The 26,662-nt window shown below is 52.0% G+C and overlaps 2 protein-coding genes across 5 annotated transcripts in view; both read left to right on the top strand.

Annotated features, from left to right (window-relative positions):
- Window positions 1-14,577, top strand: part of RANBP10 (RAN binding protein 10) — a 58,483-nt gene extending 43,906 nt beyond the window's left edge. The window contains exons 5-14 of one of the 2 annotated variants that reach the window (XM_028502152.2): window positions 3,548-3,570; window positions 5,520-5,704; window positions 8,752-8,864; window positions 10,245-10,353; window positions 10,464-10,612; window positions 10,806-11,013; window positions 11,955-12,076; window positions 12,574-12,719; window positions 13,029-13,140; window positions 13,593-14,577. In XM_028502152.2, the coding sequence (XP_028357953.1) occupies window positions 3,548-3,570; window positions 5,520-5,704; window positions 8,752-8,864; window positions 10,245-10,353; window positions 10,464-10,612; window positions 10,806-11,013; window positions 11,955-12,076; window positions 12,574-12,719; window positions 13,029-13,140; window positions 13,593-13,723 (1,298 nt within the window). In that variant the 3' untranslated portion in view covers window positions 13,724-14,577. The remainder of the gene's footprint in view (window positions 1-3,547; window positions 3,571-5,519; window positions 5,705-8,751; window positions 8,865-10,244; window positions 10,354-10,463; window positions 10,613-10,805; window positions 11,014-11,954; window positions 12,077-12,573; window positions 12,720-13,028; window positions 13,141-13,592) is intronic. The other variant, XM_036012033.1, reaches the window with a different exon arrangement.
- A 5,385-nt stretch (window positions 14,578-19,962) lies between these two features.
- The window catches only part of GFOD2 (glucose-fructose oxidoreductase domain containing 2), a 30,425-nt gene continuing 23,725 nt past the window's right edge, over window positions 19,963-26,662 (top strand). The window contains exon 1 of one of the 3 annotated variants that reach the window (XM_028502026.2): window positions 19,963-20,215. The gene's annotated coding sequence lies outside the window, so the exon portion shown is untranslated. Of the gene's footprint in view, window positions 20,216-20,664; window positions 20,817-26,662 lie in introns of those variants that run through there. The other 2 variants (XM_036012027.1, XM_036012025.1) reach the window with 2 other exon arrangements.

The raw sequence follows: 26,662 nt of genomic DNA, 5'->3' as shown, positions 1-26,662 counted from the left end.
CCCAGGGGCCACTGCTGTGGGTTCTCACTCTTTACCCAAGCTGCCCCTCACCTGCCCCTTTGCAGCCTGGCCAGTCCCTTCTGCTCTGGATTCCTGCCCTCTTCACATTTCTCCAGCTTGCCCACAGTTTGGTCAGAGCATGGCCCCGGCTGTGGGACCCACAAGTTGGGGCATACCCTGCTGTCCCCTCTGCATCCACACCACCCTCCTCTGGGCCCTAGATGTGTACCAGGACCCATGAGCTCTTTGTCGGGCCCCTAGGTCCATAAGGAGCTCATGGACACCCTGCTGTCAACCCAGACCCTCACACTGTTTGTAAGAAGTCATCTTCCTGGTGCATGTTTTTATAGACCCGCATGCAAGACCTCACGAGTCTTATCACTAAACTTCATTTAGGAGTATATTGCCTATTTTTCCAGCGTGTTGAGATCTTCTATGGTCTTGCTTGTTCTATCTCAAATATTTGGTAGTCTTTCCAGCATTGCATTAACCTAAAATTCGATCAACTTGTTTACGTATGTTTTCATTAAGATATAAAAAATATTGGAGGAGAACAAGGTTGAGATTTGAACCCTTTAGTCTATCGCTTGTTGGGGTAGACACCAACCATTGAAGAATCACCTTGTTATGGGCCCCGGCTAGTGTCTCAGTGGATTGAGTACCAGCCTGCGAATCAAAGAGCTACTGGTTCAATTCCCAGTCAGGGCACATGCCTGGGTTGTGGACCTGGTCCCCAGTAGGGGGTGCATGAGAGGCAACCACACATTGATGTTTCCCTCTCCTTCTCTCCCTCCCTTCCCCGCTCTCTAAAAATAAATCAATAAAATCTTAATTAAAAAAAAAGAATCACTTTGTTATGTTATTTTGAAACTCACGTTCTTCTGTCTCCTCCACGAGGATACTACTGAGACCTTACTAAACATTGGATATCACCTGCATTTTCTAGATCATGAACTTCAATGGTAAGGCAGTGAACTTGGAGCGATAGACCACTTGGTTAATCTTCTCATGACTGTTTCCTTTTCACAAGCCAGCTTATCAGTAAGTGTTCTTCAGAATCTCCCACAGGATCAACGAGCCAGTCACTCACTGTTCTCTAACCTCAGAACCTTTCCCCCTTTAGAGAAGGATGCTTCCTGGCCTCCCCCTTCCTTTGTTCTGTTGTGCTCTGTCATGGCACTTACCCTGTGTCATTAATCAGTTGTCTGTGTGATTATTAGTCGCATGCCATCTCTGTTGCTGGAGTCCTTCAGCTGATTTCCCAGTGCCTGTCACAGGGCCTGGCTCCTGGGGGGTCTCAGCAGACACTTGACAAAGGATGAATTGGCAGGTGCATGAGACAGGAGCCCGACGGCTCATCCACAGGTGTTCTGAGCACTTGCAGTCACTTTTGTCCAGTTCTGTGCTCTCTTGCAGCTTCTTAATGCCCTCAGTCTCAGCACCCCCTGACCTGTGTGTTTGTCTCAGGGCACTTCGTAGTAGCAAGTTTGAGTGTCCTGTTTGCATCCCGAATCTTTGCCTGGACCTCCTTCCCATGGCCTGCTCAGATTTTTTCATCACAGTGGCCTTGCAGTGGCTCCCAGAGACCTGCAGGGCCCGGGGGAGTGGTCCTGCCCTTGTCCAGTGCAATAGGGAGTGGAGTAGCCTCTTCCCTTGTGCTCCTGGAAGCACCTCAAGGTCTTATCCTTCCTGAGTGCCATTGTGAGACAGAGCTGGTGAGCCTGGGTAGGTCACCCCCTGCCTAGAAGCATGGCAGTTGCCTCACCCGGTGGCGCAACTGCAGCCAACTTGTACCCAGACCTCACAGTTTATGAAGCAGCTTTCACAAAGTATCTCAGTTTCTCTCTCGAGGGTCAGGATTAGTGTTCCCCCATTATTTTTTTTTTAATTTATTTTTAAAGATTTTATTTACTTATTTTTAGAGAGGGAAGGGAGGGAGATAGAGAGAGAGAGAAACATCAATGTGCGGTTGCTGGGGGTTATGGCCTGCAACCCAAGCATGTACCCTGGCTGGGAATCGAACCTGGGACACTGTGTTCCCCCATTATTTTCAGATGGGCTCGGAGAGGTTGGGTAGCTCGCCACAGGTCACACTGCAGATAACTGCTAGGGCCTGGACTCCTCCTCCTTCTGGGGTCCTGTGGGCTGCCTCTGTCAGCCGGCAGACAGCAGCAGCCTGGCCACACTGAGCTCCGTGAGGGCAGCTCCCACGCAGCTCTGGAGGGTGGGTGTTGCAGTCTCATGGGTGCCAAGGGGCTCCTAGCTTTCATCCCGCCAGCTCTGGGACGGCTGGCTCTGCGTGGGGGGCTCCGAAGTAGCCTCAGGCAGACAGGTCACGGAGTTTATAAGCTTCCTTTGCTGCGGAGCAGAGTAGCCCAGCAAAGAGAGTGAACAGTCTCTCCGTGCCTTGGTGCTCTCATCTGTGAACCGGTGCCGGAGACAGTGTCCGCCTTCCAGATTGTTCTGAGGAGCGGATGGTTTCTTGTTAGATCTGGAGCCCGGTGCCCAGCGCAGAGGAAGCACGTGGTGTACAGTGGCCGGCTGGCATGATTCTGGTTCCAGGTGTCTGGGAGAACCCGTGGTCGGATCCCTCACCTGCTGCTGTCTTTTGTGGGGTTTCAGTTTCTTTTCTGGGTGGAGTTGGGAGAGCAGACAGTGGTTTGAGAAGCTTTGGGGCCAAAAAAAAAAAAAAAGGTCAGGAGTTTCTAGAAGATACAAGAATTTACCTTAAAAATGGGAAGGCTGTGAGTCCCAGGGTTAGTCTCCTTTGGCCCTTCGTTTCTCAGTCCGCGGAACATGAGTGCCCTGGTGGGCATCCTGAGGCCGCTCGCCTGCTCAGGCCTGCTCGTACATTCGGGGTCCCGTTTTCCTCCACCCCCACCTCTTCTCTTGCCAGGAGAGTTCAGAGGGTAGGTACACAGGCCAGTGTTAACCCGGGCTTTGCCAGCTTGGAAGCCCTGGTGACTCCGGATGGGTGTGGGATGGAAAAGGGCAGCTGCCACCCTCACTGTCCCCACTGCGGTCAGCTTAGAGGCGATGCGGAGTGTCAGACGAGGGATGGGGCCAGCCCCACCGCTTCTGGTAGTTTTATGGCTAAATGGCAAATCGCTTAACCTCTGAGGTTTACTTTTCCTCATCTGTAAGATGGGGGTAGGAAGCCTGCTCCCCAGAGTTGGTATGAGGACCAGATGAGGTAATGAATGGGAAAGAGCCTGGCAGATAATAGTAGGTCCCCATAAATACGTGCTGGATCACGAGAAGGGTCAGGCTGGAGAGGCCCCAGCAGTAGGTCACTTGGATTCTAGTCCTTTCTAAGAGATTTTTCCTGAGAGGGTGGGAGGGCTGTGGGCAAATATTTATGTATCTGACTTCTCTTCTGGCCATGCCACCCGGCAAATGGAAGGCCAGGGTCCGAAACTGTGGGTGCCTGGCCTCCACCGTAGGGTTGGCCTCCACCGTAGGGTAGATGTGGTGCCCAGCCCTGCCCCCCGCCCCCAGCTGTGCTGATGGACCCCTGTGCACTGATGACTGTTCTTTCCCTCCACAGGTATAGCCTTCACCGACCTCCCGGTAAGTGCTGCGCTGGGTCTCCCCCCTTCGGACTCTCGGGGGCCGACTGGGTCGGGGTGCGGAGGTGTCTGCAGGCCCAGGGTGTGGAGCCTGTTCCTTTCCCCAGCCAGGGGCGTGTGCTGTGCTGTCTACCTGACGGTCCCAGGAGGGGTACCTGCTGGCCTTTCTCTCTCCAGCAGCAAGGCCTGGGCTTCCTCCATGACTCTTGGCAGGCGACAGTGATTTGTGGCATTTCTAAAGACAGCTGGGGGTGAGGAGATGAGGGCAGCTCCATGGCTCAGCTGGCCAGAGCCAGTTCTGGGAGACTTGCAGCCAGTGGGCTGGGTGCAGAGTGTGGGGAGCTGTTCCTGAACTGGTGGGCCCTGTGCGTCTGCATTCGAGCCCCCTGTGGAGAGCCAGTGCCCTAGGGGACTGGACCTGCTAGCACGCAGGGAACCCCCGAGCCAGAGAGGCAAGCTTTGTGGGTTTTCTCTTGGAAGGGGGCGAGGTTTCTGGCTGGCTTAGTTCAGGGACCATTCCCACCTCTCGTACCCTAGTCCTTTATTAATAGTCGTCACAGGCCTCATCACTTGCAGGACCCCTACCCAGAGTTCTGGGAGCCCAGTGCCCTGCTCTGTCTTCCCTGGCCGGGTTCTGGAAAGAGGAAAGGTTTGCTGACTCTGGTGGCTTCTTTGGGACCCTGGGTGCTCCTGAGATGCCCAAAGAAGTGTTGTTGTGATCTGCGGGGCCTTCTGACGCCCAGGCTGCGGCACCCAGGATCCTGTTAGAGCCTCTTGTCTGTGGGTCAGAATCCTTCCCTCCTACCTGGAGGCCCCAGAGCGGGGCTGTGGCCCTGGACAAAGTGAACAGACACGGGAGGAGAATGCTGACCCCGGCTGGGGAAGTTGAGTCATGGAGACATGACAGGAAATAGCTGGACATGTAGATAAGTGCTACAAAGTGAGCAGGACCAGGGAAGGCTTGCTGGAGGCCGTGGGCTTTGCCTGTGGCCTGAAGGAGGGGGGGGGGGGAGGAAGGAAGCTGGAAGTCTTGTAGGTTCATGGGAGCAAGAAGCCTTGTAGGTTCAGAGCTCATGGTGGGCCGAACCCAGCAGGCAGTTCAGGCACATGATGCTCAGGAATGACACATGGCCTGAGGATAGAAGGCAGAAGAGAGGACTGGGACCCAGTGACAGTGGGGAGGAGGCTGGCAAGACATGAAACAGCAGACGTGAATGTGAGCAGTGGCAGTGGGGAGTCACAGGAGGCACTGGGTGAGGGAGTGGCCGGGCAAAAGCTGGTCACAGCAGGGGACAGATGGCACGAGGGGACATGCCCAAACCTCACTGGCCAGAAGACCCTCTTGGTGCGTCTCTGACAGGAAGGGCAATGGCCTCTCTTTACCCTTTGCCAGTGTCAGGGGATCTAAACCACCTAACCTCTTTGCCATGCTCTCTTCTTCCCCTCCCTCCCTGCCTCCCCGCATCTCTTCCTGCCCCCATCATGTACCCCTTTTGGTGGCAAAGAGATCCTTGGTCCTGGATCAGCCTGAGAGGAGCCATTATCCACCCCTGCAGCAGATCTCCACGGCACACCTGCAGGGTCATGGGTCCCCACGTGCCTTTCTGTGCCATGGTCAAGTCCCAAAACGGGACCTTGGGCTTTGGGCTTCGGGAACACCATAGCCTCTGATGCAGGAAAGGAGAGTCCATGTTCAGCCAGCTTGCTTTCCTTTTGCATTTTTCCCTCAAGTTTTGGGGAATAGTGTCTGGTAGGGAGGTGGGTGGAATGTGACTTGGCCCCACCTCCTCCAGCCTGGCTGCAGCTCTCTCAAGGCGGGGGCAACAGCCGGCAGGAGTAGTGCCTTCCTCTCTGCATCTGCACCGGGGGAGGTGAGGCGAGGCGAGGCGAGGCAAGGCCTGCTGCCCCACTGCCCTCAGGGCCTGACTGACATTTCATTCTCCTCCTCAGGCCAACCTCTACCCCACCGTAGGCCTGCAGACACCCGGGGAGATTGTGGACGCCAACTTTGGGCAGCAGCCCTTCCTGTTTGACATTGAGGACTACATGCGGGAATGGCGTGCCAAGGTCCAAGGCACTGTCCACTGCTTCCCCATCAGTGCCCAGCTTGGCGAGTGGCAGGCAGTGCTGCAGAAGTGAGTGCCCTGCCCCCGCCCTTACCCAGCCCTGCCCCATCCCAGGGCCCTTACTGTTCTGCAGGCCCCTGGACTGCCACGAGCCACTCATGAACTCGAGTGGGTAGCGTTCCTTCAGGAAAGCTCTCCCAGGGTGGCTCCGCCTGCTGCTCTCCTGCTCCCCTCCTATCTGATGGATGGCCCCTGCTCAGTTCTCCACGTCTGCTGTTAATTAAACGTTTGCCACCCCACCCTCCACCCCAAGTGGGTCTGGTGGCTCTCTATGTAATATCTCTAGCAGGGCTGTTTTCCCTCCCCACCTCATTTTGCAGAGGGTGTCCTAAGATGCCACCTGGTGTCTTCCTCTGTAGACTTTTTTTTTTTTTTTTTTTTACCATAGTGAGTATCTGTCATGCTATAATTCTGGCCTGAGGTCACCTCTCAGGGTCAGCATTTAGCTAAGTCCCCCACATCCATGGCAGTGGTGGCAGGAAGAGAGTCCTTCCTTGGACCAGCCTAGTAGCCCTTGCCTGTTTAATCCCTAGACTGTCCTAGAGGCCAGTCTTGCTGAGGATCCCAAGGGAGACCAGGTTTGGGTCTCTTTTCCACTGACCAGTTGCAGGCCTGAGTGAGGCAGTGACCAGTACCCACTCTGCCAGGAGGTGGGTTAGCTTGTTAGCTTGGCTCCCAGGGTTAGGCAGTGAAGGGCTGGGCTTCTACTAGTCCGGGGCCCTTGGATTGGGTGCACCCTGGGTTCTTTGTGTAGCTTTCCTTTCTTAAGGGGTCGAAATTGAGCCAGGCCCCAGGGAGAGCTGAGGCAGGGGCGAGGTGGCCAGACCCTTCTGAAGAAGAGCAGCACGGCTGCGTCTGGTTCCCAGTCCCCAGAGCTGACGAGAAGCTTGTGCTGGGAGGGCCAGCACAGTGCCAGCCCCTGCAGCAGGCTTGCTGGGATGGGCGAGGGGGAGCTGGCGCTGTCCCAGCTGTGTCGGGGAGGGACCGGTGCTCTCCACTTACAAGGCCCGGGGTCGGCAGCACATGGGTGTATTTGTTTATATGTGTGTGCCTGTGTGTGTTCATATGTAGTATTTGCCAGTACCTGCATATTACTTGTGTTCATTTTATGGATATTGTTAATGGCCATATTATGGAGACAAATTTGCCATAAGCCCCTGGGCTGGCTTCCCGTGGTGGGAGGTTCAGGTTATTTCCTCCCTTTTGCTTATGTAGGTAATCCTTTTGTGTGTTGACTTTTCTTTTTTCTTTTTTTAAGAAGTTATTTATTTATTTTTAGAGAGGGGAAGGGAAGGAGAAAGAGAGGCAGAGAAATATCAGTGTGTGGTTGCCTTTTGAGTGCCCCCTACTGGGAACCTGGCCCACAACCCAGGCATGAGCCCTGACTGGGAATTGAACCAGTGATCCTTTGGTCTGCAGGCCAATGCTCAATCCACTGAGCCACACCAGCCAGGGCGAGTTTTTCTTATTTAAGATTTTTTTTTTTAAGATTTTATTTATTTATTTTTAGGGAGGGAAGGGAGGGGGGGAGAGGGGGGGGGGGAAGAAACATTAATGTGCGGTTGCTGGGGGTTATGGCCTGCAACCCAGGAATGTACCCTGGCTGGGAATCGAACCTGGGACACTTTGGTTCCCAGCCCGCACTCAATCCACTGAGCTACGCCAGCCAGGGCTAAGATTTTTTTTTCTAGGTGCCCTTTCAAAAAGTAGAATTATTTAATCAAAGGGGTCGTACATCTTAGTGGCGTCTATTGTGCATATCTGAGCCATGTGTTGTTAAAAAGTTTTGCCTTGCATTTATTATAATAATAATAATAATAAATTATAAGAATTGTTACTTAGAACATTGTTATAAATACATAATTCCATAATAAGAGGCTGTGCTTTGTGCTGGGCACTTTGTATGTATCCTTTCATTTGCCTCATAAAACACAGCGGGACACACAGCTCAACTTCTTGCCGTCTGCACAACAGCCCCTCAGACGTCGGCTTTGGCAAGTGCAGGAATGCTGTCAGGCACATGCACACACCGAGGTACCCACTTCCGTGCACATCAGACATGAGGGCTTGTCCTTCCGCCCTGCATGTGGGTGCACATGTGCTCTCAGGTCACTGCTCAGCCAGCTTTTGGGGGGATTAAAGGGCCACCAGGCCTCAGGCTTCATGGGACTATTTCCCAAAAATAGCATTCCTGTCGGCCTGGTTGTTGCCGGATATCTTGGCTTCCTGGGCCCCTGATTTGTGGCGTATGGGGAGTAACGTTGTTCATGGGTTAGCTCCCCTTTGTAACCGGCATCCCTGGGGGCCAGGTTTGCCTTATGAGCTAGAATGCTCCTGCCAGCACGTAAGGCAGCCCACAGAGGAGCTCCTGTGTCTGTGGAAGGTATGCACGTGGCACGCATCCTCCCTGGCTGGGCGGCTGCCAGACTGCTTGGCAGACTGCCTTGCCAGGAAGCCCTCAGAGACGCTACTGACCATCTCTAGACTTGCTGCAGTTCCCAGAGGCAACCACTTCCATAGGAAGATGGTGTGTGCCTGTGTGTGCTCTTGTTACCATGCCTGCCCACTTGTGGGCAGCACATCCCAGAGAAACGGCAGCTGCTCCTCCAAGCTGCAGAACAGACGTGGGGACCTGTCCCTGCCTGGCCTGACTCCCTAAGGACTGGGGGAAGTTTGCATTTTGTTTCAACCCTTTTATTCTCATTCTATGGAGGTTGCACTTTAAAAGGAGTTTAGGCAAACCTAAGAAGGATATTGTCCCTTCAGGTGGTCAGTGAGAAATGCAGGGGTTTTTTTTAATATTAAAAAACTTTTTAATTACAGCTTACATTCAGTATTGTTTTGTATAGTTTCAGGTGTCGAGCATAGTGGTTAGATAATTGTATACTCTACAAAGGGGTCCCCCCAGTATTTCAAGTACCCACCTGACACCATTCATGGTTATTGCAATGTGATTGACTGCTTTCCCTGTGCTGTAACATACATTCCTGTGACTATGCTGTACCTCCAAAAAGTGCAATTCTGGAGTGTCACCTTGGGCATTTCCTTTCTTCTAGCATGGTCTCATCTTACCTGGTGCATCATGGGTATTGTGCCACAGCCACAGCTTTTGCCCGAATGACTGAAACCCCGATTCAGGAAGAACAAGCATCTATAAAGAACCGACAAAGTAAGGCTGATTCTCCTCTTCCCTCTCTCTCCTTCCCTCACCTGTCCCCGACTCTGCCCTCTGGCTCCTGCCAGCCTCGGGTGACCTGTCAGGAGCCCATGCAGCTCTGTCCCTCACCACCAGAAGACCAGCCCAGAGCCCCAGCTCAGCCCCAGGCATGCTCTGCTGGCCCGGCACGGGCTGGGGCCTGGCATGGCTGGATCCCCCTCCCCCTTGTTCCCTTCCCCTCTGAAATCTGGATTCTACTCAGCGTCGTATTCATGGTCTTCTGAAAAGAAGTGTGTTTGTGTCTTAGACCAGTGCCCTGCCTTCCACACTATTTACTCAACGTTTAGTAGTTCTGCCTGATTCTGGTCATAGAGAGGGCTGAGTCATCAGACAGGGCAAGGGCTGGTGCTCAGTGGCTGCTGCGGCAGCGCCTCTCTCCGCTTCCCACCTCTGGTCCTGCCCTTTGCAGACAACCAAAGGAAGGAGCCAAAGGAAACTTCCCTGGTGTTCATACTGGCCTGTGTAGTGTGTTCGGGGCTTGTTTATGGAAAGGGTGTTGGGAGAGAGGAAACAGAGCCCAGGAAAGAGTTAGGAAGAAGAGAGAGGAGTGAGGGGGGATGGGCATGTGTGGAAGTGTTTGTGTGTGCCTGTCTGTCATCTCTGTGTGTGCGCATGTGTCTGTGTCTCCCAGAGAAGCTGCGCCCAGACAGACAGACGGAAAGGGATCCCAGACTTGGGATCTACGAATGACAGCCTCAGACCCAGAAGTCGCTCCCAGCAAGACGCACCCGGCCCCAGGGCAAGAGCAAGCTGCCGATGGCCTGAGAGGTGTCAGTGTCAGAGATGCCAGTGTGAGGAGGATGGTCTCCTCTCCCGGCAGGGAGCGTGCTGCAGCCCCTGAACACTGCCAAGACATGGGCTCGGGCCCAGAGACCCGTGCACTCCCATTGCCACTCCCCTGTGAGGCCTGAAAGGAGAGAGATTTGTCTGAGGAGGAGGCCCTAGGGTCGGCAAGCTGCCTGGATGCCCACCTACAGATCGTGCTCCCATAGCCAGGGCCCTCCCTCAACCCAGGCTCCTGGTGACGTGCGCTCCACAGGAGCATACGCCTCCAAACTCGCCCTCCGGCCTCTGGGCTGAGAGTCCCTGCTCTGTTTTTCCCCTGTTATGCTTTGAGGACTCCCCAACACTTGGCAGAAATCAGGGTCTGTGTAGGGCTGGGCGGCCAGGTTCGTTCTTTGGCCTCTTCTGTGAGCATCTCAGCCGGGCGGCTCAGCCAGCCCGCCTGACGGCCGGCCGGTCTGTGCTCTGGCCTGGCATTGTGCAGATGTGCATCTGTGAGGAAGTTCTGCGGCCCCTTGCTCACTGCTGCTGTGTCCTTGCTCTCTGCAGAGATCCAGAAGTTGGTGCTAGAGGGCCGTGTGGGCGAGGCCATTGAGACCACACAGCGCTTCTACCCAGGGCTGCTGGAGCACAACCCCAACCTGCTCTTCATGCTAAAGTAAGTTTTGGGGCCTGCCAGCTCCCCCATAGCCCAGCCCTTGTCAGCTGGTGGTGGGAACATACAGCCTGGACCGAGCCCAGAGCAGTGCCGCTCCGCTCCCTCTGCAGGTGCCGACAATTTGTGGAGATGGTGAATGGGACCGACAGTGAGGTCCGCAGCTTGAGCTCCCGAAGCCCCAAGTCCCAGGACAGCTATCCTGGCTCCCCCAACCTCAGCCCCCGACACGGCCCCAGTAGTTCCCACATGCACAGCACAGGTCAGCCACTCTCCAGACGGCTCTGGGAAGTACTGGTGTGGAGAAGAAAGGCCACCTGCATACTCTGCCCTGGGCTGGGCTTAGGGTTCACTGCTGGATTTGGGGGAAGGGAAATGGGGCCGCTGTCGTCATTCCCAGGGCCCCACCTGACGGCAAGTTGCCCCTCCTCTTCTGACTGGCCCCTGGCTTACAGGTGCAGACAGTCCCAGCTGCAGCAATGGCGTCGCATCCACCAAGAGCAAGCAGAACCACAGTAAATACCCTGCGCCCAGCTCCTCCTCTTCCTCCTCCTCGTCCTCCTCGTCCTCCTCATCCCCATCCTCCGTCAATTACTCCGAGTCCAACTCAACAGATTCTACCAAGTCCCAGCCCCACAGCAGCACCAGTAACCAGGAGACCAGGTGCCTGCCTGCCTTTGCTGCTTCCTCCCGCCTTCTGCTCTGTGCCATCGGGGCCCCTGCAGCCTGTCTTTTCAGTGTTGCATCCTGCACTTGTCTCCCACCCCCATCCCTGGTCTGTGCCTGGAGTAGTAGCTGCAGACCTGCCAGGCATTGGTGCCAGCCCCTGACCCCACCTGTGGTTCAAGTGCCACTTCACTCTGCCCTGTTTTTTTTTCCCTTAATTTGTTGATTTTGGGGGGGTTGTTGAAGAGGGAGGGAGAGAGAAACATCAATTTGTTGTTCCACTTATTGATGCATTCATTGGTTGATTCTTGCATGTGCCCTGACCGGAGATCAAACCTGCAACCTTGGCATATCAGGGTGACACTATAACCAATGGATCTACCCCACTAGGGCTTCTTGGCCCTATCTTTATCCAGAGACACTGGCATTGCCTGGCTGAGAATGTGGTCTCTTTCAAGGAGACCAGGACTTAGAACCCCCAAAGTCTACACTGAAGGAGTTTTTTAGGGCTTAGCTTGTGGTCACCCAGGTGGGGCAAGCAGGGGTTTCAGGCTACAGGCTACAGGGGACTTTTCACAGCTCCCAGGCGTGCCTTAGGGCTGACCTGGTTTTGACTCCCAGAGATGCCTATTGGGGCTCACAGGCCCCGATCATCTGGGAGTGGGGGATGTTTAGGAGTGTGCCAGCTTGGAGGAGGGTCAGGGAGAGGAGGGTCACAGAGGCAGCATTGGCACAAGAGTGGGAATCGAATGACAGGCCACCCAGGATAGCTGCCGTCACAGCAGGGCCCCAAGTGTTGGAGCCTAGGAAGCCCAGGCAGTCCTTTCATGTTCCCAGGGGCCCTCAGTTTACCCACAGCAACCTGGGGCTAAAGCCTGAATGCAGGCCGCCCTGACCATGTCCCCTTGGCCAACTCCCACCCCAACTCTTCTCCACAGCGACAGTGAGATGGAGATGGAGGCGGAACATTACCCCAACGGTGTGCTGGAGAGTATGTCCACACGCATCGTCAATGGTGCCTACAAGCATGAGGACCTGCAGACAGATGAGTCAAGCATGGGTGAGGGCTGTGCCCCAGCGTGGTGTTCCACAGGCATAACACTCAGTCCAGATGCCCCTGCCCCCTGGGAGGGGGTTGGGATGGGCAGGTCTTGGAAGCTTGAGAGGCTCTGGCCAGACCTGGCCCACTGCCTCCTCAGCTAGTCATGAGTGAGTACTTGAGGTGGGAAGGCCCGGCCTGCTGCCAACACCAGGGCCCCTGTGTTTGAGGCTGGAAGGAGCTCATGAGAGTGGGCACCCTTATGAGCCCCCGTGCATCTGTACAGGGTGGGAAGAGGGAAAGCTTCTGAGTTCCTGAAGAGCGTGTGCTAGGTGGACTAAGGGCAGCTCGGCAATGGATGGCCCACGTGCCCCTCCCAGCCCTCGCTTGTCTGCTGCAGAAGCCGCACCCCCTCACCCCCAGGGTCCTTGTTGCCGTGTTCTCTCTGGGGCCCCCTCAAGTCCTCCCTCTCTCTCCTCACCCCTCCTGATGTGCTCTCTGCTGGACTCTGGGTGCAGATGATGGGCATCCCCGGCGGCAGCTCTGTGGGGGCAACCAGGCTGCCACAGAAAGGATAATCCTGTTTGGCCGCGAGTTGCAGGCACTGAGTGAGCAGCTGGGCAGGGAGTATGGCAAGAATTTGGCCCACACGGAGATGCTGCAGGTACAGAGCAAGTCAGCGCCTCACACGGAGAGGGTCCCCATTTGGTAATGGGGGCAGGGTGGCTCTGGGAGGGCCCTTGGGACAGCAGCACCAGCACAGAGTGGGCTCCGGTCAAGTCTGCGATGGGAAATGGGACATCCAGGCTGTGTGCCAGCCTCTCTAGGCTCTGGGGAGGGCACAACCCTCCCTGACCCAGCTGTGGGGTGTGTGGGACCCTCACTGGGCACCACGCAGCCCTGAGTCCTGTGGGGCCATGGAAGTGTGTGTGGGGTGTGTCCACAGTCCCTTCAAGAGTGCCCTGTCCCTTAGGATGCCTTCAGCCTGCTGGCGTACTCTGACCCCTGGAGCTGCCCAGTTGGCCAGCAGCTTGACCCCATCCAGAGGGAGCCTGTGTGCGCTGCCCTCAACAGCGCCATTTTAGGTGAGTGGGTCTGACAAAAGTAGGAGTTTGCCCATCAGTTCTGGGTGGCCCCCTCCCCTCCTTCCAGAGGAATTGCTGATGTTTGTCCAAATCGGGGCAGTGAGCTCTGCGCAGGAGCTCTCTGGTGGCCCACAGGGCTCTTGGGCTCGAGTGGCTGGACCCAAATCCTGACTTCTCTCTCCCAGCCGAGTTGTCTGGCTGCGCTGTGATGGGCCCTAGGCTGTGCCTGTGGGCCCGGGGCAGCCCATTGCCCTGAAGAAGGCCAAGGTCCTTGGGTTTCCGGCATGGCCACAGGGCCATGGCCTGGTGGCTGGGACATGCTCACAGACACAGGTGAACACTCCCTTCAGGAGGTTTTGTTCACTCTTTTCTGCCGTGTGCTCCCAAGGGAGCGCTGACGCGGGCCCAAGCCCCGAGCAGGGCGGTGACTAGGCCTTGTCTCTCCTCCACAGAGTCTCAGAACCTGCCAAAGCAGCCCCCGCTGATGCTCGCCCTGGGCCAGGCAACCGAATGTCTACGGCTCATGGCCCGAGCGGGCCTGGGATCCTGCTCCTTTGCCAGAGTCGACGACTACTTGCACTAGCTGACCGTGCTGGCTGGCCCCGCCTGGCCCTCCCTCGGCCCAGGGCTGGAGCAGCCTGGCCCTCCATAGGCACCTGGCGCAGGGACCTGGAAGCCACGGGCAGAGTCCACTCCTCCTGCCTGGCCTCCTCCCTTTCCTTTCCTTTCCTTTCCTTTCCTTTCCTTTCCTTTCCTTTCCTTTCCTTTCCTTTTTCCTTTTTCCTTTTTCCTTTTTCCTTTTTCCCCACCTCAGTCTTTCCCCCCCAACCCCCCTTTATGTGCAGCGGCCTATGATGCAGTATCGCTGGTTACTCTCATGTAGCACCTTCTACTTTGAAAGGGGGGTTTTGTTTTGAGGAGGGGTTGGAGTTTTTTTAATCATTTTTTCCCACACGACTGAGCCACCAGTATTTATCTCTGGAGAGTTTGTGCTGAGCTGGTTTCTGCTAATTTAGTGATGAAGCCTATCCAAGTTGGTGATAGCTTATTATTTTCATAAGTAAAAAAATGAGATTATATATATATATAAATATATATATTACAAAAAGACACAGTATTTATCGTAGTGTTAGTCCAGCACCTCTTGGGTGAGGCTATCCAGACACCATATGTTTTTATTGGAGTCCAATTCATTAAAAAAGGATCATCTCTGTAACCTCAGCCAAGTGATTTATTTCAGGCTTCCCTTTGTTGAGCCACAGGTCCAGCTGCAGCCCAGGGCAGCCTAAGAGGCTTTGGGGTGGGGCACTCAGTGGGCCGGTCAGGCTGAGCTGGTTTGTAGCATCCAAGAGGTATGGTCCCCGGGCCCCAAAGAATTGGACTGAGTGGAAAACCAGTCGGGCCAGGGGTCCAGAGAAGGAGAGGAGTTGACCCAGGGCTACACAGCAAAGCAAAGGAGCAGAGAGTCCTTGGCCAGCACGCTATCTACCATTCTACCCTGCCTTTCACTGCCTGCCTTGCACCTCTTTCTCTTTCCTTTTCAACATCCTGCCTTCTCCTGTTGTTAAGATGGCCAAATAATTCATTTACTCTAAGTTGATTGCCTGGAAACTACCTGCCTTCGACCTGAGAGCTGCTGTGTGTCAGGCTGTGGGGAGGAAGTCTCCATTCCTAGGACTGAGGCCCTTGAATACAGGGGCTGCCTTCTTCCTGCGTGGATCTTCACTGGCTCTGCACAACTCGGATGGAATCGATGCTTTCTGTTGAGAAGCCAGGACCTTGTGGAGGCAGATTCTTGGGCTCCCCGTCGCTGGAGTGGATGGACCCCTTAACCCCCTAGGCCAAGCCTCCCTGCAGCTGTGCCAGGCAGCTCCCTGCACTTGGCCCCAGCCACTCTTAGGAAAGACTGTTCTGAGTATTTGCTGGCCGGAGGAAGGAACCTCATAGGCTTTACAACGTCCCACCAGCCCTGTCAGATGGACCCTTATGGCTGGTGGGTCAAAAACAGTCCTGGTACTGCCATCAGGGAATCAGGAAAGGAAGGGCTAAGCTGGCTCCCAGGACGTGGGTGGGCCGTCTGTGGTGAGGACTGACAGCCGGGAAGAAGAAGGGGAGGAGGTCTCCTCGGAGGAGCACCAGCGGGGCCTGCGATGTCCCCACCTGCTTCACGGTACGGGGAGCACACATGCAGCCCCTGCACAGGGGCGAGGTCAGAAGCTGCATTTCCATTCCCTGCCTGGATCTTGCCAGGGCACGCTTCTGCTCTCTGTCAGTGGACACAGGAAAGGGTGGGATGACCTGAGATACTCAATGCCCACCAGGCCTTGCTGAGCCCACAGCTGGCCAATGAGGGAAATGATTGAGTTGGACCAGCTGCTGGTGATGGATGGGTCAAGGACCTGGCTCTGTGCTGTCTCAGCGTTTTGCCTTGGGACATGATCCTAGACATTGCTGTGTTTTCTTGGTCCCCACCAAGGCAGCTGACAGCCCACAGACCATGGCCCATCAGGGGAGTTGTCCTGCCTGCAAACAAAACGCATGTTGTGTGGGGCCGAGGATGCCTAGCCCCCAAACCCAGAGGTTGGAAATACCAGTCCGTTAAAAGGGTCAGAGCCAAGCAGGTTGGGAATTAAAATCAGAGGCATTTGCAGCTGGAAAGGGTTCAGAGAACATCTGCTCCACCAGTTCTCTCTTTTATAGATAAGGAAACAGGCCCAGGAGGTTAAGTGACTTGGCCAAAGTCACACAGCAGATTGGCACCAGAGCTGGGACTAACCTCATCCCTGTGGTTAGGCAACGCAGTTTAGCCCTAAAGCTGAATGGCAGGTCAGGGGTTAGGCTCGCAGTGTGAGGAAGGCCTCCAGCAGGGTCTGAGCAGCTGGTACTTTCAGGGGTGTGTCAGGGATGGGGATAGGTGCCTGGGCTTGGGGTGTGGAGCATCTGAGAGAGGGTCCAGGAGAGCTTGGGACAGCTATGTGCTGCTTGGGGTTGGGTGTCTGCCTGGCTTGCACTCAGTACCCATGGCCATCTCCCCATTTTCTGTGCCTTATCTCACTGTTTCAGCTGAGTCCAAGTTGTTTACTCTGTTCCTCTCCAGAGGGGCATTCTGTCCCAGCTGGACAGCTTACCTTTGGGACATAAGCCTTTGCCCCACAAGCCATGGAGAGGACCACAACCAAGCTGCTTGAGCCCACTGTCTTGCTGATAGTTCAGGCCTGCCTGCCAGCCCGAGGAGCCCCTTATGCACACCCAGTTTTACCAGCCTGCTCCCAGGAGCCAGGAGTGGGGAAAGCACCTGGGAGGAGACCTGGTGAAAAACTGGACTCGACCCAAAGGGTCAGGAGGAAGAGTTAGCCCTGATGGGTTGTCCAGCTCTGGGGAAGCCGCTGTCCTTATCTTTTCCTCTGTGCCACCAAATGACTGCTCCTTCCAGAGGGGAAGGAAACCGGCAAATCACACAAAGAAATGCAGAACCCCTGATCTTCACCTACGTGGGTCTGTGCCTGGATGTAGGCCTTCAAAGGGGGCACCGAGAGATGGAGAAGTGGGGCTGCTCGTCCACTCAGCACCTTCCTCCCCCTTACGCAAGCACAAAGAAGATGGGGCAGAGAACTGTCAGCCGAACGTTCCCACGGTTGCTCACAACTCAGGTATGCACACGGTGTGGCAGCTGGGCAGCGGGGCCCCGCGGGGCCGCCAGTCCCGTGCACCCGGACCCGCAGCCAGATGGTGGACTCTGGCTGCCTGAGGCGCCACCTTCCTGCATCGGGTTTTCCTCCATTAGTGACTACAGCCGACACAGACATCCTCTGCATTGTGCACACTGGTTCTGCCTTTGTCCTCGCAAGTCGATACTTGGCATTAGCATGAAACTCGTGGGTGTGGGAGGGTTTAGAGAGAATTCTAACACAAAACATCCTATTAAATTGTACTTGAGAGATGAAAAACTCCTGTTGTATTTTGACAGAATTATTTTTATTAAAATACGCATCATGAGGAGTCACGAGTACCTGGTCTCTGTTTTGGTCTCATTGGGCCGGCACCCTCGGGGCGTCGTGCAGTGTTCCAGGGGGTTCTGCCTCTTCTCAGCCCAACTCATGAGTATCTGGGCCCCTGGTGCCTCAAGGTCTGTAAAGACTTTGGGTGTTTTCAGCACCCTAAAGAGGATAGGTACTTAAGCTTCAGTTCTCTCCCTCAAAAACAACTTTTATCTAAGTCAAAGAAAAAGCAAATTCACCTTCAAAACGTTGGGCCACAGGACCTCCTACCCACAAAATAAGATTTTAAAACATTGCAAATAACGTTCCCCCCCAAACACTAGACAGTAAAAAAGAGCTTTTCTGGGGGGGTGCTGAGGTTACCTTCCTGTCAGTCTGAGGAGAAAGACCTCATGCTCAAAATCCTTGTTCTGTTTACTAAGGGGGGACCCTGGAAAATTAACCTGCCTCTGTTTCAGTTTTTTCATCCTTAAAATGTGGTCCATTCTTCTACCCCGTGGTGGTAGAAGATTCTAGCATGCATAGGGGAGTGTTTGGCCCCTAGGGACACAGGACAGGTGACTGCCCTGCCTCCATGAGGATGCTCCTTGGGATGACTGGCCTGCTCTTGCCTCATTCTGCCTCTCCTGCCCCCACAGTATAAGGGTTTGATGCAACAGAGGGATGCAGTAGCTTAATGCTGCTGTCCACCTGGAGGCAGAACTGGCAACAGAAAGAAATCAACTATGAGGTTACTGCAGCAGGCCAGACACAAGAGGACAGGTTTGAGAAATATTTAGGTGTTGAGCACAACAGGATGAGCAACTAGATGTAAGGGAGATGGGGTGAGCACAAGACAAGGCAAATGTAGGCTTTTGATTGGGGCGAAGGGATGGGTAAGAATATATGGAACAGAAGGGAACAGGTGGCAGCTAAAAGTCACAAGTGGGTGAGGTTTGCTGGAGAGCAAGTGGATCCACGTATCAGAGAGACATCGTTCCTGGAACTGGAAAAGGGTTCCTGGGTCCAGTATATAAGGAAGCTGTCATGGATGGTCACAGTGAACATCATCAGCTAATTAAAAGCTCTAAAAAGCCTATGTAAAGATGTGCAGCTGAACCCAGCCCTTCCAGACTTACTGATAGAATACTCCACTCGAGCATTTTACAGGACTACACTCTACAGAACTGTCAGGGAAAAGATAGTGTAGAGGGAAGAGTGGAGTACTAGATAGGCACAAATGTCCTTGATTCCATAAGGAAAGCTGGAGTGATTTCCCTCTAGACTAGTTTCCCAACCTGGACCAACTTTGCCCCCAAGGAGACATTAACAATGTCTGCAGTTCTTTTTCTTTTTTTTTTTAAATAGATTTTATTTATTTATTCCTAGAGAGGGGAAGGGAGGGAGGAAGAGAGGGAGAGAAACGTCAATGTGTGGTTGCCTCTCCTGCTCCCCCCACTGGAGACCGAGGCATGTGTCCCAACTGGGAATTGAACCAGTGCCCCCCTGGTTTGCAGGCTCACACTCAACCCACTGAGCCACACCAGCAAAGGAGTTATTTTTTTAGTCACAGCTGGGATAGGGTGCTACTGATACCTAGTGGGTAGCATTCAGGAATGCCACTAAATACTTTCTAATGCACAGACAGTTCACACAACAAAGAATTACCAGGCCCAAAGTGTCAACAGTGCCACTGTTAAGAAACTGCTGTAGAGTGAAATTTTGAACAATGACTAAAACAAACTGATCAAACATAAGCACACTTTGATTCTGCCTCCTTTGTGTCTGGCTGTTCAGAATCCAGGGGAAGAAATAGGGAATAAAATCCCATCAGAAAAACAACCTTTGAGATTACAATTTTTCCTCACTCTGGAAGCCCCCCATGCTAACAAAAGATGACAGTAATGGTGAGAAGTTCTGTCCCCTGCCAAAGCAGGGACAGCCCTGCTGGTTAGCTGGTCTCAGTGGGAACTGCCTCAACTCAACTGACATGTTCTATCATGACAGGCTGCTTTGGAAAGAGGGCTAACTGAGCAAGAGGGAGAAGGGGTTCAGACTCACCAGGAGAGTCAGACAACAGGGGTGAGGGCTCCCCATGCAGAAATAACCCCTATTCCTACATTCCAACATAGCCTTTTACACTAAGGTTTACAGGTGTCACTACCATATTTGATTTGGTGAATGAAAGATGGTCTTATTATAAAATGGTACTTATTTGTGGGGGTGGGTATAGGCTCCAATAAAGACATCATGGGGACTGAGATCACAGTCCTTAACAGTACTGATACCTATGGAACAACTAAACACCTAGAAAGCAGTGAAGTTCGGCAAGTGGACTCAGGAGAACTGCACTTCTGCAAAGATAGAGGGTGTCCTACAGCAGCCCTTCCTTCATTCCTGGGCAACCCCAAAGCACTAGTTTTTACAATCTCTGCTCACTCTGTCTTTGTTGTGTGTGTGTGTGTGTGTGTGTGTGTGAGTGTTTTAAGATAAACATCGATTTGTTGTTCTACTTATTGACGCATTCATCGTTTGATTCTTGTATATGCCCTGACGACCTGGGATCAAACCCTCAACCTTGGTGCTTCCAGGCGACGCTCCAACTGAGTTACTTGGCCAGGGCAGAACCACCTTGCTCTTGATGCAACTGGAAAGGATCCGAGGCTGTCACACAGATCGCTCAGGCTCTCCACCACCGGAAATGAATGACCAGGGACTCAAGCCAGGCTATTTAGCCACCCCCCAACGCACGCACACACACACACACACACACACACACACACACACACACACACACACACACACACACACACAAGCGAGCATGCGCAACTATGGGTCTTGACTCCTCCTAGCGCACTCCCACTCCCCCGTCAAGGAGCATGCGCAGATCTCCCGCCGTCCCCCCCCCCCCCCACCCGCCTCCCTTCCTAGAGCCCCCGGTTCCTTAGAAACCTGGCGGGGCGTTCTGGTAGCTGAGCGCTAGACTCCGTGGCGGGCGAATTCCTGCCCGCCTCCTTCACTGGGGGTTGGCGTCCGCTGAGACCGTCCGGACCCAAGGTCTCCTGTGCCGAGCGGGGCGGGCAATGCCAGCGTGCCAGGTGAGCGGCGGCCTGCGGCAGCGGGTGAGGATGGAGGAGGGCATGGCGCGGCTGCGAGCGGGCGTCGGCCGGGCCTCTACCGCGGCCGAGCGTCGGAGGTCGGAGGCGGGGATACGCAGAGTCGGGGCTGGAGGCGGTCGTTCGAACTGCGGGCACCGGCGCGGAGTTCGAGGGTCGCCCCTGAAGTTCGCCCTCCCCACCTCAGAAGTAGGATCTGCAAGTTGGGTGGTAAAATTTTGGCTCCTGGGGGGACCTCGTATCTAACCCCATCCCTTTACTGGACCGGGCTCTCCCGCTCTGTGCAGAGTAGACCCACCTACCTGTGTGAGCAGTGATGCTTTGTGGGTGAGGATGTAAGGTCTGGATGCTTCAGACAAAGAGCTGGTGAGGTAGCGGGCCATCCCCTTTCAGAGTGAGATGGGACTTTTAGCAGGGGTAAATCTTTATTTAAGGAAAGAGTGTTCAGGTGGCAGGTGGGAGAAGGGACCCCCCAGGAGGTGCGGATGGCTCTGCTAGCCCCAGAGCCCACGGGCCATGTCTCAAGGGCCCTGGCCTACCTTTGAAGCTCAGGAAGGAAGCAGATGGACCTGCGGAGACAAAGGTGAGGTGAGGCATTCCCATCCAGGAGGTATTGTGACATGAATGGTGAGGAAGGAAGAGGGGGCGGAGAGATCAGGACTCAGGAAGGACTATGTGAAGTTTCCCTCCCCAACTACTGCGAATCGGAAGAACAGGACAGGAAGAGAAAAGTTTGAAGCTGGCTTGGATAGACCAACTCAGCTTATAAACCATCTTGCTTATGTTCTTTTCCCCCTTAGTGTCATGCTGAGGGCGAGACACTGGAAAAAAGTGGGTGCCCGCTGAATGTCCAGAACCAGGGCCAGCCACCGCCCAGAGGATCTTTGTAAGCTTTGGGCACAAAGGTCTCAGGAGGAGGAGGAGCCCTTAGTGTATCACCCTTCCTTTGAAGGGAACAACTGTTATTAAAGAAGACACTTACGTGTAATTGTGATATGAAGAGCTGTGGGGATGGTTGTGTTTGCGAGTTCGCGGAAGCTAAATTCATTCTTCATAAGGAAACTCATTTCATCCTGAAAAGCTGTACCAGGGAACAAGAGTTTCAAGGCTGCCCATTTTACAAAAGGTGTGAAAAAACGACTGCCCTTGGACTAGGAGTTTAGAGAGTCTGAACCAAGGGGGGACATTTTTCAGCCGGCAGTTCTGTTGGTGGGGTCCCCATTTCACAGATAAACATTCTGTTGTGAGAGGTTTTCTCTTACCACCTGGTTGCCCTACTTTTCCTGTGGAATGATTAATCTGGGTCTGATCAGTTATTATTTTTATTTCCTCAGAAAATTCAGATATAAGATTTCTGTTGTAATACTAGAACCCACTAGTAGTAGGATTAGCAATGAAAAGAAACCTCCCCACCAAAAAAAAAGAAACTTAAAGATTTGTAATATGGGGGAAAGAAATATGCAGTTTTTAAACCAGATGGTCACTGATTCTAGTCAAAAAGTCAATTGCTAGCTTGATAAAACCAATCTTCAGTGTATATTCAACTTGGCAGCATTTTTTCACTCCCAGAGGGATAAGAGAAGATACATTGAAAGTATGATAATGTTAATAGGCCATAGTAGTTTAAAGAAGATCACTTTCGTTTCACAGATCAATGCCCGACCATAACTATTGTTATGGCCTGTGAATATGGTCTATATCGTGGCTGTGAATTTATTTTAATTAAAATATAGTAACTAAGCAATATTACATTAGTTTCGGGTATCCAGGATAGTTATTAACATTGCACAGCTGTGCATTCTATTGACTTTTCTTGCATCGAGAGAAATATGGGGTATTATCAGAAGGGTATATAATATGTGGCTGAAATTCATACTGCTAACCAAATCCTGTCAGAAAAGTTTCATGAAAGTCATTGTATTCTGTGTAGAAATCCTCATTAATTTATCACTAGCCCAGAAAGAAGACAAATGAATAGGCCACAGTCAAGGTAAGATTGACAGGGAGCAATCAATTACCATCTGCAGAGCTGGATGAGATGTGGGAGCATGCTTTGAATGTATGTGCAGGTTTTTTTTTTTAAGATTTTATCTATTTATTTTTAGAGAGAGGGAAAGGCAGGAAGAAAGAGGGAGAAAAACCTCAATGTGCAAGAGATATGCTGATCAGTTGCCCCTCACATGCCCCCAAGGCGGGGACCTGGCCTGCAACCCAGGCATCTGATTGGGAATCGAACCAGTGACCTCTGGGTTTGCAGGCTGGCATCCAATCTGCTGAGCCACACCAGCCAGGGGAGATACATTACTGAATGAGCAGTTGGAGAAGATACTGCTTAAATGTAGTGAGTGTGCCCCATGGATTCCTGTGCATTTTTTGAGCTTCAGTAATCAGAAAGACATTAATTTTCAGAGGAGAAAGATGGACTTAGAGACACTCTAAGTGTTTCCTCATTTCTATGGCAGTGAAACCTTTGACAAATAATTACTTAACATCTATTCTATTTTCTGGGGCAGCTGAGGACAGTTATCAAATCTGGCCTGTAATAAAGTAATCAACAGTATTTAATAGGCCAAGGTACGCGATAAACCAGTAATGCTAACAGGATTTACCTGCACTGAACTGATTTTCTAGTTACACAGTAAGAGGAAAAGTTAAGTGGAAATGCAGTGCTATCTGATGGAAGAAGTTGTAATACAGACGTCAGTGTTCAGAAAATAGAGGACCCAAACAGTGGAGACCTTAGAAGGGCCTTTCTGATGTCCGACGTCACTCATGCATATTTATGGAAGGTCCAGTTCTGGAAAAAAATCCACCGTTGGAATGGGACATCATCTAGGGAAAAAATGGAGATTTTGCTCTTTTTGAGAATTCATGTACAATATAGTAATGGGACATTATTTTTTATTTTTTTTTAAGATTGTTTTTATTTACTTTTAGAGAGGGGGAGGGAGAAAGAGAAGCATCAATGTGTGAGAGATACATTGATTGGTTGCCTCTCAGGCGCCCCTACTGGGGACCTAGCCTGCAACGCAGGCATGTGCCCTGACTGGGAATGGATCCTGTGACCCTTTGGTTCACAGGCTGGCACTCAATCCACTGAGCCATGCTAGCCAGGGCAAAAATAATTTTTTTGAAGTGTATTTCCCATTTCAAGACAATGAATCCCCCACCCCTCAAAGTGTCTTTGTGTTTGTGTAAAGGATGACATTGAACTTGTTTTCTCTCTTCTGGCCTTCACCCCTCCTGGCTTTGTTGACTGTGTTAAAAGTGAGAGGTTGGGGGAACAATGGCAGGGTCTGGGCAGCGGTAACATCTCCTCCTGCCTCAGGTGTCAGTGAACCAAACGGTAGTATGGTTACCTAGGCAATGAATTTAAATGTGTATAATTGGAAGGTGACGTACAGATCTTGTGCTGCTCTTTAAAATTGATATTTCTTTGGTGCCTGTTGATGGATAGTTTCCACCCTTATGGTCTCTTGGGAGCTTGTCGGGTGGTTTTGTAGGACAGTGTCCCAAGGCATATTATAGGAAGTTTCATGTGGTTAACGGTTTCTGCAGCCCAGTGGTGGTTCTCTCTAGGCAATGGCTTTTGTCTCGGAGGAAACTCTCTGGGGGCGGCTCTGGGAGCATGTGAGATGGCGCGTTTGTCATGCCAGACATCCTCCGATTGCCCAGGAGTTGGGGGATGGTAGAGAGATCAGCTAAACCTCCTGTTACTTTTCAGCCTTTTGAATTCACATTCTTGTGCCAGGGCCTAAAGGGACATAACTTGTACCTTGGAGCAATGGGAGAAAGGATTCAACACAGTACTTCTTATCTGATGTTATTTTTAAAAGTAAATCTTTGTGTTTAAATGGCTGTTTTGGTTTTCGAATCCCTGGGCTTGCTCCTGGTTATTCTTTTAAATACATTTGTTTCTCCTTACTTCAGTGCTTAATATCCCTGACATACCAATATTGTTGTGCAAAGAATACTTAAGTGCCTTTGAGTAATTCCCAAATCATTCTAAGAGTGTTACCAAAATATTTTGAAGTTTTAAGTTTCAGGGAACTGGTTTTTTCCCCTTTTTTTTTAAGATTGTATTTACTTATTTTTTAGAAACATGGGAGGGAAGGGAGAAAGGGAGAGGAACATCAGTCGCTTGCCTCTCGCACACACCCCATCTGGGCACCGGACCTGCAACCCAGGCATGTGCCCCGACCAGAAATCAAACTAGCAACCTTTACCTTTGTGGTATGACGCCCAACCCACTGAGCCACACTAATCAGGGCTGTTTTCTCCTTAATACCATATATAACCCAGTCTCGATTGTGAAGGAGCTTAGAGTCTCAGTAGTAAGACAAGACATTGTGCATCATTTAAACAGTAATTAGGAAATTCTAAAATACTGAAATGAATTGCTATTTCCAGGTAGGTATATCCCATATACATGTTGTATTTTATAAACAGCCTCCTTCATTACACGCTAACCAAAAAGAAAAAAGGGGCTAATGTGGCAGACTGTCCTGAGCTTAGATTGATTATTTTACATCTCACATTTAACAGTCAGAAGATTGTTAAATTACAGTTGAGCATGGCCATGGGCTAGTTGGTCAGCACTTTTCTGCATCCAAGTAGAACAGTGGTCAGTGTTGCCATGCTCTGAGGTGCCCTAAGAATGTCCTACACTCACCCTGGCTGGTGTGGCTCAGTGGATTAAGCGCCAGTCTGTGGACCAAACGGTTTCCGGTTCAATTCCCGTCAGGGCACGTGTCTGGGTTGCCGGCCAAGCCCCCAGCTGGGGGCTTGTGAGAGGTGACCAGTAAATGTATCTCTCGCACACGTATGTTTCTCCCCCTCTTTCTCCCCTCCTTTCCCTTCTCTCTAAAAATAAATAAATGTTTTTTAAAAATGTCCTACACTAGAGACGGCAGGCAGATCGGTGATTCGGGTGTCTCTTGTTGCCATAGAAATAGGAGTTTTCACAGGATCAGAATACTTGTGTCCGTATAGAACGTGGAAAACACTAAGAAAACTTCAGTAAATTAAGTTTGCATACTGAAAAATTTTATTACTATAATTGAAATCTCATTCTCTTGGGACCACAGGTAAAACCAAAATAAATAATACACCTCTCTCTAGGGCTGACTGTTTCACAGGCATTGTGGCCAAGTGTGCAAAGACAGTCTTTTTTTTTTTTCTTTCACTTGGTTGCCACAGACAAAGACCTTTGAACACTCATTATGTCCCTGTGTTAAATCAGTCCTTGGTATTTAGCTATGAGTGTAGCAAGAAATGGAAACTAACCTCGAGGGACCGGGCCTGTCTGACAACTGCTGTGTGCTCAGCTCCTGGCATAATGCCGAGCTCATTGTGGGGCTTTAAAGACGCTGGAGGATGAATGAGGAAAGGACTCTGATGCCTGGATATTGTGTCATTAGGGAAGGGGTGGGGAGCACAGGAGGGGGTTCGAGTTTGAGAGGAAAGGTGCATTTGGGTTGGGAGAAGTTGGTAAGTCACTTGGGTGGGATTTCCGGAGTATAGAACTAGAGCCAGAGCATTGTCAAGGCTGGAAATGGGAAGTTAAGAATCTTTGCAGGGAGGTCAGAGTGAAGCTGCTGAAGGGTTAGATGAAATTGCTCTGGGAGGAAGTAAGGCTGAGGATGGAATTTTCGGGTGAATGTCAGTCTGGAACTCACTGTTAAAGTAACCTCAGAAAAAGTAATCTGGTTGTTGTCAGATTTTCAGAAACAATAAAGAATTAATATAGCTGGTAGATGAGTACTTTTTCCTACTGTAATCAACAGCTGAAGCTAACTTTTATTTTTATTCTTTAATGATTTTATTTACTCATATTTAGAGGGGAAGAGGGAGAGAAACATTGATGTTTGGGAAAAACATCAGGTGGTTGCTTCTCGTACTCCCCCAGCCGGGAACCTGGCCCACAACCCAGGCATGTGCCCCGGTGGGGAATCGAACCTTTCTGTTTACAGGACAACGCCCAGTCCACTGAGCCACACCAAGCAGGGCCTAAAGCTAACTTTTAGACCTAATAGTGATCCAGATACTTCTGTGGGTGTTAAATTTACTTCTTTATGACTTGGTTTAGCTGACCCTTTTGTACATTGGGTAGTTACGCCTCATTGGACAGGTCATTAGGTCTTTCATTAGTGTCCCTCCTGGGACACTGTGTGGGTGGGGGCCGGGGGAGGGGGAACTGGTGTCTTCGGCCAGGGCTGGGTGTGCGCTCTCCCTCTGTGGTGGCTGCCCAGCAGTTTTATCCCATATGTCAGCGTGGGGGCCTGGAGGGATAGTATTGTTCTCCTTTGTCCTGTTAGTGTTTTGCTGTCAATGAGAAGGCAGCAGTCGGTGAGCATGTCATTGAGGCACTGTAGGCACTTAAACGAGTCATAGGAAAACTAAACCTTCTCCATAGAAACCCAGGGACCA

Source organism: Phyllostomus discolor, chromosome 12 (genome assembly GCF_004126475.2).
Source record: "Phyllostomus discolor isolate MPI-MPIP mPhyDis1 chromosome 12, mPhyDis1.pri.v3, whole genome shotgun sequence".
Taxonomy (NCBI): Eukaryota; Metazoa; Chordata; class Mammalia; order Chiroptera; family Phyllostomidae; genus Phyllostomus; species Phyllostomus discolor.
The sequence above is the reverse complement of the archived record's forward strand: the minus strand, read 5'-3'. Positions and strand labels throughout refer to the sequence as shown.